This window comes from Primulina eburnea, chromosome 9 (assembly GCF_022965805.1).
Source record: "Primulina eburnea isolate SZY01 chromosome 9, ASM2296580v1, whole genome shotgun sequence".
NCBI classification, from domain to species: domain Eukaryota; kingdom Viridiplantae; phylum Streptophyta; class Magnoliopsida; order Lamiales; family Gesneriaceae; genus Primulina; species Primulina eburnea.
This window is the reverse complement of record NC_133109.1, coordinates 30,447,409-30,463,584: the sequence shown is the minus strand read 5'-3', so window position 1 is coordinate 30,463,584 and position 16,176 is coordinate 30,447,409. Positions and strand designations below refer to the sequence as shown.

At 33.8% G+C, this 16,176-nt stretch overlaps 2 protein-coding genes across 2 annotated transcripts; one reads left to right on the top strand and one right to left on the bottom strand.

Moving 5' to 3' along the window:
* The first annotated feature begins 11,448 nt into the window (after positions 1 to 11,448).
* On the top strand, positions 11,449 to 11,997 carry LOC140840884 (STS14 protein-like). Its single transcript, XM_073208039.1, has one exon. It carries the CDS (start codon positions 11,449 to 11,451, stop codon positions 11,995 to 11,997), a length of 549 nt encoding a protein of 182 aa, XP_073064140.1.
* Positions 11,997 to 15,854, bottom strand: LOC140841597 (uncharacterized). Its single transcript, XM_073209128.1, has 11 exons — positions 15,304 to 15,854; positions 14,912 to 14,972; positions 14,602 to 14,685; positions 14,398 to 14,511; positions 13,932 to 14,309; positions 13,424 to 13,818; positions 13,235 to 13,334; positions 13,087 to 13,146; positions 12,916 to 13,002; positions 12,689 to 12,817; positions 11,997 to 12,602 (listed from the first exon to the last, which is right to left on the bottom strand). The coding sequence occupies exons 1-11, from the start codon at positions 15,366 to 15,368 to the stop codon at positions 12,294 to 12,296; spliced, it is 1,782 nt and encodes a 593-aa protein (XP_073065229.1). The 5' UTR covers positions 15,369 to 15,854; the 3' UTR covers positions 11,997 to 12,293.
* Between the last annotated feature and the right edge of the window lie 322 nt (positions 15,855 to 16,176).

Genomic DNA, 16,176 nt, shown 5'->3' with positions numbered 1-16,176 from the left:
ATAATATTTTTCTCTCTACTCAATTGTGATTTTCTTCACAAATGAGAGATCTATTTATAGAGTTTCATTACACATAATCCAAAAATAACAAAACATCATTACCTACATCATCACACACAAATTTCTAACTTTACAACTCTTATTTTCAACATTCAAATATTCAACTATTACTTTTTCCATATTAAAATATATTATTTCAACACTCCCCCTTGTGATGATGATCATGATACGATGATGTCTTCATTACGTGTTTTGTACTGTCTCGTTAAAAACCTTACTAGGAAAAACTCATTGGGATAAAAACCATAGTAAGGGAAAAAGAGTGCAGTCACGTGAACTCCCCCTCATGTTGACACGAACAACTCTTCACAAATTTCGTAGATTGCGCATCCCAATATTATATATGTGCTTTCTGAATATTGACGTAGGTAGTGCCTTTGTGAAGAGATCTGATGAGTTTTCACTTGATTGAATGTGACGAACATCAATACATTTATTCTTCTCAAGCTCCTTGGTGAATGAGAAGAACTTAGGAGGAATATGTTTAGTTCTGTCGCTTTTTATGTATCCTTCATTCATTTGAGCAACACATGCAGCATTATCTTCATATAGTATCACAGGCTTCTCATCGAATGATAATCCGCATGAAATTTGGATATGTTGGGTCATTGATTTTAACCACACACATTCACGACTTGCTTCATGTAGTGCAATAATCTCGGCATGATTTGATGAAGTTGTTACGAGCGTTTGTTTCTGTGAACGCCAAGATATTGCAGTGCCTCCACGAGTAAATACATATCCAGTTTGGGAATGTGCCTTGTGTGGATCAGATAAGTATCCAGCATCGGCATAACCAATTATACTTGGATTAGCATCTTTTGAATACAAAAGTCCCAAGTCTGTCGTTCCTCGTAGATAACGGAATATATGTTTAATTCCGTTCCAGTGTCTCTTTGTTGGACATGAGCTAAATCTTACCAACAGATTCACGACAAAAGATATATCAGGCCTTGTACAATTTGTAAGGTACATAAGGGCACCGATGACACTTAGATATGGTACTTCTGGACCAAGAATATCTTCATCATCTTCACATGGACGGAATGGATCCTTTTCTATGTTTAATGATCTAACAACCATTGGAGTACTTAAAGGATTTGCTTTATCCATATTAAAACGTTTAAGGATCTTTTCTGTATAATTTGTCTGGTGAACAAACATTCCACATTCTTTTTGTTCAATTTGTAAACCCAGACAATACTTGGTTTTTCCAATATCCTTCATTTCAAATTCTTCCTTCAAGTATGACACAACTTCTTGAATTTCCTTATTCGTTCCAATGATGTTTAAATCATCAACATATACAGCAATAATTACGCATCCGGATGTTGTTTTCTTAATGAAAACACAAGGACATATTGAATTATTTACATATCCCTTTTTCATCAAGTGATCACTTAGTCGATTATACCACATTCGACCTGATTGCTTTAACCCATATAATGATCTTTGTAATTTCACAGAATAACATTCCCTGGGTTTTGAACTTTGTGCTTCAGGCATCTTAAATCCTTCAGGGATTTTCATATATATATTACTATCAAGTGATCCATATAAGTAAGCTGTAACAACATCCATAAGACGCATTTCTAAATTTTCAGATACCGCCAAGCTAATCAAATACCGAAACGTAATTGCATCCATCACAGGAGAATACGTTTCTTCATAAACAATTCCAGGCCTTTGAGAAAAACCTTGTGCAACAAGTCGAGCTTTATATCTTACTATTTCATTTTTCTCATTTCGCTTTCGAATAAAAACTCATTTGTATCCAACAGGTTTTACACCTTCAGGTGTAAGGACTATAGGTCCAAAAACATTACGTTTATTTAGCGAATCCAATTCAACCTGGATGGCTTCTTTCCATTTTATCCAGTCATGCCGATTTTTACATTCACCAAAAGATTTTGGTTCATGATCTTCATTATCATTTATGATGTCGATTGCCACATTATAAGAAAATATATCATCAATTTCATCTATATCTTTTCGGTTCCATATTTTTCCAGTATTAATGTAATTGATAGAGATTTCATGATTCTCGTCAGTTTGTGGTTCTGACAGAACATTTTCATCATCATGTGTTTCTTCAGGAACAACATTCTCTATTTTGTGATCATCATGTTTCTCTATGAATTTTCTTTTTCGAGGATTTTTATCCTCGGAACCGACTGGCCTTCCACGCTTCAGGCGTTTAATGACATCATGAGTATCTCCTATTTGTTTCTTTGGAATTTCAATTCGAGCAGGGGCATTTGCAGCATGCATATATGATTTAGTTACCCCTTTTGTGTCTGCAAATGCATCTGGTATTTGATTTGCTATTCTTTGCAAGTGTATAATTTGTTGTACATCTTTTTCACATTGTTTTGTTCTTGGATCCAGATATAACAATGATGATACATACCATGTAATTTCTTTTTCGGTATGTTTTTGTTCTCCCCCTAACATTGGGAAGATTTCCTCATTAAAATGACAATCAGCAAAACGTGCTGTGAACACATCTCCTATCTGAGGTTCAAGATATCGAATGATTGATGGACTATCATAACCGATATAAATTCCAACCTTTCTTTGAGGTCCCATTTTCTTTCATTGTGGTGGTGCAATAGGCACATACACCATACATCCAAAAATTCTCAGATGAGAAATGTCTGGTTCTTTACCAAATGCAAGCTGCAATGGGGAGTATTTATGATATGCACTTGGTCTGATGCGAATTAATGAAGCAGCGTGTAAAATTGCATGTCCCCATATAGAAATAGGGAGCTTTGTTTTCATACTCATTGGTCTAGCAATCATTTGCAGACGTTTAATCAATGATTCAGCCAATCCATTCTGTGTATGTACATGAGCAACAGGATGCTCAACAATGATTCCCATAGACATACAATAATCATTGAAAGTCTGGGAAGTAAATTCACCAGCATTATCAAGTCTAATTTTCTTGATTGTATAATCGGGAAATTGATTCCTCAATTTTATTATTTGAGCAAGTAATCTTGCAAATGCAACATTTCGAGTTGACAATAAACATACATGTGACCATCTGCTGGAGGCATCAATCAATACCATAAAGTATCTGAATGGTCCACATGGTGGATGGATTGGTCCACAAATATCACCCTGAATACGTTCAAGAAACATTGGTGATTCAGTTTGGATTTTGCCTGGTGATGGTCTTATAATAAGTTTTCCGAGAGAACAAGCTTTACATTGAAACTTATTATTCTGAAAGATCTTCTGGTCTTTCAACGGATGACCATGTGTATTTTCTATAATTCTTCGCATCATTGTTGAACCAGGATGTCCCAATCGATCATGCCAATTGGTTAATATCAAAGAATTATCAACTACCATGTTTGATTCAATGGGACTTATATGTGTATAATGCAATCCAGTAGGGAGCATTGGTAGTTTTTCAATCACATATTTCTTTCCTGATTTATATGTGATAAGACACATATATTTCTCATTCCCTTCATTCATTGTTTGAGTATCATACCCATGGGAATATATATCATTAAAACTCAACAAATTTCTTTTCGATTGTGGTGAATATAAAGCATCATTGATCAAAAATTTTGTACAATTAGTTAACAAAAATTGTGCTTTACCACATCCTTTAATCAAGTCTATAGGACCTGATATTGTATTCACCGTTGTTTTTGTTGGTTTTAGTTCCAAGAAATATCTTTTATCTCGGAGGATAGTGTGCGTTGTACCACTATCGGGTATGCAAACTTCAGCTTTGCTCATAGCATTTTCCATATTTGTACTTCAAAAAAAAATATGCAATGAAATAAAATTACTGACAATACATATATAAATATAACGCATATCATAATTGTACAATAAAACATTATTATATGAATACATGAAAAACAAATTATTGTACATTTATATTCTACCACTATATTGTTCATTTTCAGAAAAATCATTGAGAAAATCTGCAGCATCAAAATTGTTCATTTCTATCCCACCACATGTTGATCATTTCCAGAGAAATCATTCATAAAGTCACCAGCATCAAGATGAGTTGAATCACTCAAACGGTCACTGCGTTCAGTGAAGTTGGTCTCCTTTTCTTTCCCCTTTAATGATTCTTTATAAAGTTTACAAAGGTGCTCAGGGGCTCGACAAACTTTGGACCAATGTCCTGGAGTACCACATCTGTAACAAGAACTTTCATATCTTTTTGAGTGATTCTCATTAACACTTGTATTCTCATGATGTCTTTTCTGTGGATGGTTTGGGACGCTCTTTTGAGATGAGTTATAAAAATAACTATCTCTATTATTTTCAAAACCACAGCCGCGTCCACGACCACGACCAATTCCACGTCCACGTCCACGACCTCGACCTCGACCTCGACCAAAACCTTGTCTTTGAAATTGATTTTGGTTTCCAGGTATAAATTCATTTTTACTCACAGCATTTACTTCTGGAAATGCTGTTGATCCAGTGGGTCGGGACTGATGATTTCTCATTAATAGCTCGTTGTTCTTTTCCGCCACAAGAAGACATGCGATGAGCTCAGAATATCTCGCAAATCCACGTACTCTATATTGTTGCTGTAGAGTAATATTTGATGCATGAAATGTGAAAAATGTTTTTTCAAGTATCTCAGATTCTGTGACCTCATGTCCACAAAATTTTAATTGCGAGATTATTCTATACATCGCCGAATTGTAATCACTGACTTTTTTAAAATCTTGGAATCTCAGTGTGTTCCATTCATCCCAGGCGGTCGGAAGTATAACTTCCTTTATATGTTCAAATTTTTCTTTTAATCCCTTCCACAAAGCCATGTGATTTTTTTCAATCAGATATTCACATTTCAATCCATCGTCGAGATGTCGACGCAAAAATATCATGGCTCTTGCCTTTTCTTGTGACGTGCATATGCCATTTTCTTTAATGGTCTCGCTTAGACCCAATGACTCAAGATACATTTCTACATCTAGAGTCCATGGCATATAATTCTTTCCCGTGATGTCGTGCGCAATAAATTCGAGCTTTGTTAAATTTGACATGGTGGTACTAAAAAAAATTACGATGCATTTTATTAGTTAGTAAATATTGCAATACAAAGTAACGGATAAACAACAAGTACAAGTATTTGTAAAAATAAAGAAAACGCACGAGGGGGATATTCTCCGATAAATACAAGACTCGTGAGTATGATAACCAAAATAATTAAAAATATCCTTGAGAAAGCCATCTTCTTTTTTCTTCGAAAAATTTGATGATGAATAATTTTTAGAGAAGGAGAGAAAGTTGGAGTGATTGAATGTGTTTGTGAGATGATATTTATAGGGCAAAAACTAGCCGTTTGTTACCGTTTATGACCGTTGGTGTACAAAAAATAAATGTATGTATTTGTATAATTTTATGGTAATAATATGATGTATATAATATTAGACATGTTTAAATAATTATGTATATCATATCATAATATTATAATAAGTGTCATAATTTATTTTGTTTAAAAAACCTTATAGGGTTTTATACTTGTCGTATCCCTTACCGGGAGTGTGGGATGTCGTCTTAACATCCTCCCAGGATTTATAACAAGTTTATGAAAAATTTATTTTTATTATTTCTAATAATAACATTATATTGTATATTAAATAAATACACAATAAATAAATAACAGTAAAATAAATATTATTACTTTTTGTTTAAAAACCTTATAGGCTTTTATACTTGTCGTATCCCTTACCGGGAGTGTGAGATGTCGTCTTAACATCCTCGCAGGATTTATAACAAGTTTATGAAAATTTATTTTTATTATTTCTAATAATAACATTATATTGTATATTAAATAAATACACAATAAATAATAACAGTAAAATAAATATTATTACTTTTGTTACCTTTTTCTTCTGTTTGGAGCTTGGAATAGTATGTAGGGCTTTTAGAGCTTCGTGCTGATAACGTGTTGTGAAAAAGTAAAAATTTATGGTAAAAAGTAAAAATCTCAAACTCTCAAAATTTACCAAACTACACACTTTATAATATTTTTCTCTCTACTCAATTGTGATTTTCTTCACAAATGAGAGATCTATTTATAGAGTTTAATTACACATAATCCAAAAATAAAATACATCATTACCTACATCATCACACACAAATTTATAACTTTACAACTCTTATTTTCAACATTCAAATATTCAACTATTACTTTTTCTATATTAAAATATATTATTTCAACAAGTTGAAATTATATTAAAATGAATATTACCTTACTTGCGGGCGTAAACGCTTTTTTCACTAAATCTATGCCTAAATTACTCACTTCAAAAGGCTAGGAATTAATGGAAATAATCGAATTTGTTAAGTATATTTCGGGTATTGATTATTTGATCCACTTCTATTTCATTATAGCGCTAGCATAATTTCAAATTCGTGACAATACTTGAGTGAAATATGATTGTAAGAAAAAATATAAGACACATGAATTTTTTTGAGAGCGAGATCTATGGCTACACAAACTATTGAGGACAATTTTAGGCTTTTGTAACCTTAGACTCGTTATGTTGTTCGACTGAACTCATTGGCTCCACAAATTGAATATTAGTATAAAAAATCCCTCGAATTGATTTAACATTTCTATAAAGTATATATTTGATAACTCTAAGTTCACATTATCTCTTTCCTTTCTAGGATCCATTTTAAAGTAAGAGATATGAGACATTATTTCTCTAGGGTAACCGGCAAAAAAGAATTCTTAAATTAACTTATACTACGTTCCCGTCAATAGGGATTTTTTTGAGGTGTGTTTTAAAAACATCAAATGGTCTCTCCTAGCACGAGAGAAGGGGTAATAGAATTGACTTGAATTCGAGAATGCTATCTCATTTCGATGAATGATCGAAATGAGAATAGTTGAAATGATAATAAATACAAATGAAATATAAATTGAAAGAGTGTTGTTGATCATAAACGAATATGAAATAAATGTAGATGTGTATATCAGAAATTAGTGTTGTACTCGATTGTTGTCAACATCAGCGCACAACATGCAGCGAAAATTAATTACTTAACACACGTAAACTTTATTAACCAGAATAAGTCATATCAAACTATGTACAAGTACGAATACTTGTATAACGTCTCATGACAAAAATTCACTAGAAAAGTCTGTAAATCATTTATACAAAACTATACTAGTGAGATTAACAAAACTAAATTCCTTGACATTCCAATAAATTAAAATGCATTAAAAACTCAAACCAAATATTAGATACATAAAACAAAAAGCATATTGTTCAAAACCAAACGAAACACTCTTCTCCCAAAACTTCACGTAGTGTTGTTCTTCCAGTGTCATCAACACCAATCAGCAACACAGCATAGTGATCACATGATCATAGAAAAACGTCTGAGCAAATAGATATCGAACTCTCGTATTTTCTTCTATGTGAAAACTCTTCTCTCGAACTCTATGTATGATCAGTAAAACTCCAGTAGCTGTGTTCACTGCTTCTCTAAAATATATCGTGTGTGTGTGTGTGTTTACATACCCATATCTTGATCTATCAATCTTACAAAAATGGAAACAAGAGTTTAATAGAAATAAAACTATTTTAGAGATAAATATCCTATAAAAAAAATTTCTAATATCTAAAGATAAATTAAACAAAATCTTATAATTTAGAAAGACAAAAATTTAAATTGATATTATCAATTCAGCAAAATAAATAAGGAATACAATATTCCTTTCACAAACTATCAATTTCATCGGGTTCGGATAGAGACCAAAGAGCTCACCCTCGCGGGATCATAACCCTTCGTCCTGGCTGTTGTAGCACATGCATTGTCGCCTGGGGGCTTTAACATGACTAACTAATAAAAGGGCATTGAAAAGTTTTAATATAAGTAGTAGGATTCACAGATATTCCATTTAAGGCTTGAAGCAACAACTATGAATGACACGAACTTAACCCAACACCTTACGAGACGAGCTGACGACAACCATCCATCACCTGTGTCCGCATTCTCGAAGGATCTATCACTTACTCTCTTTACCTTCGGATCCTCGCGCCCCCCAAAATAAAGAGCATTGAAAACTAGAAGAAAAGCGCATCGAAACAAATGAAAATGAAACTAAAGATGAAACATGGATTAACCCCCCAAACAATCCTAATTTTCCCTACGGCGATAAGGGGCTAAAAGATGGTAAAAAAAGAAGAAGATGGATTCAAGGAGAGTTTTATATAACGTATTAATAAACTAGACCCATACTACGAGTTGAATACAAGGAAACAAAAAAAAAACAACTAACAAGATCATTTTAAGCCAAAATTTAGTGTCACATATATTATCATTGAATTATAATTAAATTTAGAATCCACAAGTAAGCAAATGAATAAGTTTATGATCCAATAATTATATTTTCATATGGTAAATTATGGTATAACACACCTTACACCCGAAGAAGAAATCAATAAATAGGAGTGATAATTTATCTCGCCAATAGTTTTTTGTAGGACTCGTATATAAATTTAAGGAAATAAACTTTTTTTTTTAAAAAAATTATATCTTAGAATGACTATTTTTATATGATAATACATTTGTGTTAAATAATGATTAATTTGTGGTCGGCACTCTTTAATAATCAGATTAGTGGAGTATGGGAAACGGGGCTAGGCTGGAACAACTAGATATATGGTGTGAATTCTACTAATTATTTGAGACAAAAATTTGTGTGAGACGATTTTACATGTCGTATTTTGTGAGACTGATCTTTTATTTGAGTCATCCATTAATAAATGTTATTTTTTATGCTAAAAATATTACTTTTTATTGTGAATATCGCTAGGGTTGACACGTCTCATAAATAAAGATTCGTGAGACTGTTTCATAAGAACCTACTCATTATTTTATAATCAGTTGCCTACAAGCGACCTTGACATAATTAATTCTTTTTCAATTTGCTTATCGGTTTTTTTATAAGTAATTTAAAATATTTTATTAATTTTATAAAAACAGTAAAAAAAAGGTGGCAAAAATAATGCAGAACGCGAGCTTAAATTTTTACAGCGTCCGCCCTTTGTCGAGGTTGCCAGTTTGTCACCGTCCGCCTGAAAATATCATATTTATATTAAACAATTGTATTATTTTTGTCTTGTTAATTGTATCTTCGAAATAGTTATCAGTGTAAATAGTTAAGAATTAAGTTTCACTAAAATAATCAAAAAATAAAATTTTAGTCTGTCATTGCAAGACAATAAAAATTTAAAAGGATGTAAATTGATTATTATAAAAATTATGATAACTTATGAAAATGAAACAATGTTTTCCCATTCTTGAATCTTTTGAGAGTATGTTTCTTGTGAGACGGTCTCACGAATCTTTATCTTTGAGACGGGTCAACTCTACCGATATTCACAATAAAAAGTAATACTCTTAGAATAAAAATTCATAATTTTTCATGGATGATCGAATTAAGAGATCTGTCTTACAAAATACGACGTGTGAAACTGTTTCACACAATTTTTTGTCATTTTTTTAAGGTAGCTTTAGTTTTTAAAATAAATAATTAAGTCAAAGATTTTTAAATTTATTTAACTAAAATTTTTAAAAATATATATAATCGTGGATCGATTCACCATTTTTTCCGGGGGGAAAAATCTAGGTAAAAAAAAAAAATTGTATTGTAAATTATGTTAAAATTGAATCTAAAAATAGCCAGGTTCGGAGGGGTAAAGAATAAAGTATATTTAAAAGTTAACCTTCTATATTTGATTAAGATCAAAATTTCCCGACTTTTATTGTCAATTATTTTTTCCGGCGTTAAAAAGTTTTTGAACTATACGAATTAATTAAACTTAAAAGACCATGCATGCCAGTATTGATTACAACCATAATTACACGATTCCTACCACTACCAGAAAAAGGGTAGAGTAGATGCTATCTGTGGGGCAGTACTCTCACAGGATCTCAGCCATTGATTTTACATGGTGATTAAATCTGTGCCTTTGATCACTTCATGGGGTGTATGTGTGTTTAAATCTGGGCCTTTGATCACCTCATGGGGGCAGTGCCTCACAAGGTAGAGTGAAATAAACCCAGAAAAAGAGCTTACGAAAACAGTTTTACATTAAACCATCGTCAGCATTTGCGATTTTTTTAAATAATCATCGCAAAACCCTAGTTATAATAAAAATATATAGTATTTTTTGAATAATCATAACTTACTCAACATTTTGAACATTTTGAAAAGGTTTAAATTTCATATATATATATATATATATATATATATATATATATATATATATATATATATATATATATATATATATCCCGAAATTATTTAAAGTTTGATTTTTTTTAAATCAGATTGATAAAAATAAAAAATAGATAAAAAGTAGTATCATAAAAGTGTGTATTTTTATAATAGAATTAAAAATTAATTTTAAGGGTGATTTTATCCATTATAATATAATTTTTTAAAAAAAAAAATTGTATAATAAATTATGACGTACAAAAGAAACCTCCCTCAATAATATAGTAAGGTATAATCGAGAACTTTGCTGCGTCGGTTGCAAGAATTGAATGTCCCGATTTAATTCTTCGCCAACGCTTCAAGATGGTGCACGTGCTCCGTCCTCAAATTTCACTTAATTCTCTCGCTATATATTATTTATTACTTCCAAGTATTATTTTCTTACAAAATTTTTATGAGTACGTCTCATTGAACAATTTTGTGATAAAAACATTTTATATAACCCGATACATAAAAAAATATTATTTTTATTTTAAATATGAATCAAATCAATTGCACTGCATAAACTTACATGTCAGTAACACTCAAATTCATTGCACAAATTTTAATGCATTTCTTAAATAAGTAGGAGTGAAAACCAACTCGAGTTACTCATGATAAGTATATGCTCGACTTGAGTTCGGTCAAAACTCGATTTGAGTTATGTTTGACCGAGCCAGTCGGTTCGAGTTACTCGAGCAAATTTATATTTATATATATTTAATCGTATATATTTATAAATCTATTTATTTTTATATAAAATTATTAATTATATTTAAACTTTTAAATAATCCTTTTAAAAAAATTTGAAATCGAGCTCGAGTAATGCAATACGTTATTGAGTCGATCTCGAAAATTACTAATCGAGTCAATCGAGCTCGAGCAGAGTCGAGCTCGAGTAGCACTCGAGTTCGACTCAGCTCGATTGCACCCCTACAGACAAATAATCTAAATCAATTTTAACTATACCAAACTTTTGGTATGATTTAATTCTTATAAATTTTGAATATAACTAAATAAAATAAGATCTTTTTTATAAAACGCTTTTTTACGGAGCTTCACACTCTCCAAATCATAGCCCTGAAAATAATTTTGACACTCTCGGAATGAAAATGAAGATGTTCCTACTCTTGCCAATATTCACTTCTCTCCTACTCATTTCGCAAGCTGCTGCCCGAGCTCAGCCGCCACCTCCTCCGGTGGCCGCACCCCCCGCTCCATCAGTGCCTCTCCCCAACTCGACCCAAGAATATCTTGAAGCCCACAACCAAGCGAGGGCCCAAGTAGGTGTCGGCCCCCTCCTGTGGAGCGAGCCACTAGCCAAATCCGCCAGCCTCATGGTGAGGCTCCAGAGGGATAAACATGGCTGCTTCTTCGCTAACTTGACCAACAACAGGTACGGCAGCAATCAGCTGTGGACCGGTGGCTTAACCGTAACGCCGCGCATCGCTGTGGAGACGTGGGTGGCGGAGAAGAAGTTCTATACTTATGCTAACAATTCTTGCGCGCCGGACCACCACTGCGGGGTTTACACGCAGGTGGTGTGGAAGGACTCGCAGGAACTGGGGTGTGCTCAGGCTGTTTGTCCCAAAGAGCATTCTGGTTTAACCATTTGTTTCTATAATCCCCCTGGAAATATAGTGGGAGAGAAACCGTACTAGAATCAAGTACTATGAATGTCATGCAGCAAAAGATGTTTTTTGAAGTTGTCGAATCATCATTTTTGCTACATTTTTTTTTTGTCTCTGATTTTGGTTCTCAATGGTTTCCATTTCTAAATTTCTTGTTTAGAGCTCAATTTCTTGAAGACGTTAACTTTCTTGCATGTCCTGTCAACAATTTAGTCTTTCTTAAACAATTGTATACTTGAAACTGAAATTTGATCTATATACAGTACAAAATCAGACCTTTCAACTGAAGAATGTAACAAGTATAAAGAATGAACCCGGGCTAATCTTCACTTCACCAGCTCTTTCATTATTATGTACCTGAAAGAAAAATTATGTGGAACCCATTCGATGTATTTGCGCGGAGATTGAGCAAGCTTGGATCTCCTCTTAATTGTTTTCCTTGGAGACTCGGGTAAAGATTGTTGGATCATCTGTACTATCTCTCCGGTGCAGAGACCTGACTCCTTGGCGAAGTACTCGACGATCTTCGGCAGGATAATCTTTTTATCCTTTCGTATACCAAATGTCGCTCGAATGTACTCTTCTTTTGCAGCCTCCAGCTGATGATATACCCTCTTTGGCGTGTATGTACGAACCTAATAGCATACAAATACAAGCCTGTTAGATCCAAATAGCTTGAACATGATAAGGTTTGAGAAAAAGGGCATGGACAAATGATTACTGCTGGATCGGAGTGGCTCCCTGCTGAGAGAGCGAAGTGCAGAAGTGGCTCGGATCGTTCTATTGCATATGTTTGCCGTGCATCACTTGACTTAAATTTTGTTCTTGATGAAAATATTAACCTAAGCCACTGAATTAAGAGCAAATTTCATCAGCAATGTTCTATATTTAAACTTAGACAGAAAGAGCGATGAAAATATGTATCAAGATTCAATCCAGGCAATGTACCTGTCCAGGATGCGGCATTCGGCATCCCAGTATAGAATTCTGTATCACATCTGCGCTCACTATTTGACCTCCAACATTGTAGGCAGCCTATGCAAGTAAAACTGTGAGATCAAAATTTTCCAGCCGAGCCTTTTATGGAAAATGTAAATGATTGATTTCTTGCTTTCTTACCTTCATTAGTAGAAACATCCGCTTCATATTGTTTTCCGGGATGCCATATGCCAAAAACGCCTGTTAAAATAAAAATAAATACATGTATAACTTGTAATCTTTATAATATTTGTCAGGCTGTAACGATATTATTTGTTCGAGTTTATACATGCATCACCAAAGCATTGTGTACATTGATCCAGAAAGCCAGCTTCTCCTCATGTGTCATCCGCCCGGGATCAATCTCTTCCAATCGACAAATAAGCGACCTGCGAAGTATAAATTCAAATATCATATCAGGCTTGATCAAGGTGATATTTCTATAAAAAAACTTTGTACAAAATCTGACTATCGTCACCTAAAGTCCCGTAGTAAGTATTCGAAATCATTCAATTTCTCTCTACTTCTGTATATACAATTCACTTCAACCATTGTGCTGTAAGGTCCACTAAAATCTTTCAGCCCTTCAGTATGAAACAGATTATCCAGCCGAACATCGAACGAAAAATCGTTTCTAAATCCAGGACTCCACAAGTCAGTCTGGAATTTTGGAGAAAATGCACCCACAGATGACAAAGATGAAGAGGGCGACGAGTAGCTGTGGTGCATCAATGTAGGATCAGCAAGCTTATAATATATATTGCACATGCAGTTGACCATTTCTTCAGAAAGCTTGTTCGGTGTGTCTGGTAAATGATCTGAAATACGGGTTCCAAGATGCTCCGCCAAACTAATAACATTTGAAGACGTATTCTGAGAATAATGTAAAAGGTTCAAAACATTGCAATTCATTCGATAAATCTATAAAGATGAGAACCCTACAACTTCAGCTCTTGAATATCATAAACCAAGCTTAAAATGGATACCTCCATGATGGACAATGGCTGAGAATGACATGCCCGAAGAGAAGTTTTGTTCGATGGTGGTGTACGTTGAGAGAGTGAAGAGTGGGAGCGTTGAACTACTGACTCGACAAGATTATCTTCATCGATTTCCTTGGAAAATGAACAAGTATCAATTTCAGGTGCTAATTTCTCTCTTGCTGACGAAGTATCTGTTCTTGAAAAATTTAGTCGCCTCCTTCTCGAGGTCGGTAATGGTGATTTTACTCCATATTTCTTGGATGGGGTTAAGGAAGGGGATTGAGGATCAAATGCTTTTCGATACATTGATAGAAGATGATGCTCTAAATGCTCAACTTCTAGCTCCAATACTGCAATGTCTTTAATGAGTTCTGCAGCTGACTAGAATCCGGTAGCAAATCTTTCGTTATTACACTTTAAATACTGATGATTTTAAAACTTAGAAGCAAGAAACTGATAAACACTATACCTTAGGAATAGCGGTTTCATTTATATACTGGGACGAAGCCGTGTGACCAAGTGCCTTTTCCATGGCACAGCGAACAGATATTTGATCCTTCAATCTTTTTTCGAGCTGCAGTATCTGCATTGAAAGTAAAAATTACAAAATCTCAAAGACTTAACAGAACTACTTACTAAACTGCAAGCAGAAAATGCCCTTTTTTTTGCATACCTCTTGACTCAAAGAATGTCGAATTTCAGATTTAGATAAATGACTTGTAATGCTGCTGGAACAGCCATTTAAGTGTCCTGTATCCTGGAATCCAAAAACAAATGTTTGCGTCGTCGTTTAAATGCCTTCTATTGAAACTTAAAATCTACTAAATCGATCACAAATGATTTATTATGTGGGATTTTGAAAGAGTAGAACAAAGATAATTTCGCCTTTTCGGGATAATCTGAATCCGGAAAGAATTGAACAGGGATTGATCATATGAACCGGGAAAGTCTCTTGAAAAATGTTCACTTTAAGGATAACTTACCAGCTTCTCATGACGAGATTGTTCAAAGTTATCTTCCTCAGGTTCTCTGGGGTGTGGGAAGCTGCCATTACAGCACAGTGACAGGAAACAGAGTATTAATTCAGCATGTAAATATCATAATTGCTAACTCTATCTGTTCATCTAAATACCAAAATAACCTTTCCAAAACTCAATGCAGAAATAATAACATAATCAAAATGCATTAGAACATGGACAGGGATCAAGAGTTTACGCAGCTCCCACCGACTAACAAATTCTTCGAAGATCTCCAAAAATAAAGGATAAAAGTAAATGAAGACAAAGAAGATGGCTGACAAGTCACAAAGCTAAGCTCAACACAACCCATTATATAAAACTGCGTAGTACAGTAAAATAACCAAGTAAAAAGGTACCTTTTGGAACGCCTGTGTCTAACCAGCGCAGGCAACTTGCTGCTGCGAAACCCTTCGAAACCCATTAACACGAGAAGGCAAACGAACAAGGAAGAAGTGGCAAACTAACTCAGGAGCTCTATTTTGAAAAAAATGATTAGCAAGACCGGCGTAAATTTAGGGTAGAAAATGCCAGAATATGAAAAATGGTCCCAAAAAACGTAGCTTTTAGTCAAAGGCCGGCATTGCCCTGTCCTATATTTGTCTATATTTCAGCGCTAAACCAGGCAATCACTCCATAAATACAAAGTCATAACACCAAAGAGGGTCATGTGCGCACACAAAAATGGCTGAGAAAAGGAAGCCCTTTTGACCATTAGGCGCACCTTCTTTGTTAAAGAAAAAGCAGCTCCCATTACCATTTTCTGAGAAAACTAAGCTTTTGTGCAATGGAGGGACTGACTTTCCGCTTGGCGTCGAAATAAGGAATCGGATTTTGTTCGCTTTTGTCGAAGAAAGTTCGCTGGCAATGTCAAAGTGTTGAGAGAGCGCTAGTGCTCAGAAAGTCGACTAATTTGGAGAAAGAAACAACTGGGGATCATGAGCTTTATATATATAATTTTTATATCAATCTTTCTTGTTTTATCTCAAAAAAAAAATCTCAAATTTACTTTATGTTTATGGCAAAAATTTGTGTGATATGATATCATATGTCGTATTTGTGAAACAGATATCTTATTTGGGTCATCCATGAAAAAATATTATTTTTTATGCTAAGAGTATTATTTATTATTATGAATATGGGTAGGTTGACCCGTCTCACATATTAAGATCCGTGAGACGATCTCACATGAGACTCACTCTATATTTATATATATATATACACATACATAT

Bases quoted from the DNA above. Each gene is read 5' to 3' on its own strand.
- LOC140840884 (XM_073208039.1), top strand. From the start codon at position 11,449: ATGAAGATGTTCCTACTCTTGCCAATATTCACTTCTCTCCTACTCATT.
- LOC140841597 (XM_073209128.1), bottom strand. From the start codon at position 15,368: ATGGGTTTCGAAGGGTTTCGCAGCAGCAAGTTGCCTGCGCTGGTTAGA. The intron at 13,819-13,931 runs GTATCCATTTTA...CATTATTCTCAG, and splicing joins AGCCATTGTCCATCATGGAG to AATACGTCTTCAAATGTTAT. The intron at 12,603-12,688 runs GTAATCATTTGT...GTATGCTATTAG, and splicing joins GGAGCCACTCCGATCCAGCA to GTTCGTACATACACGCCAAA.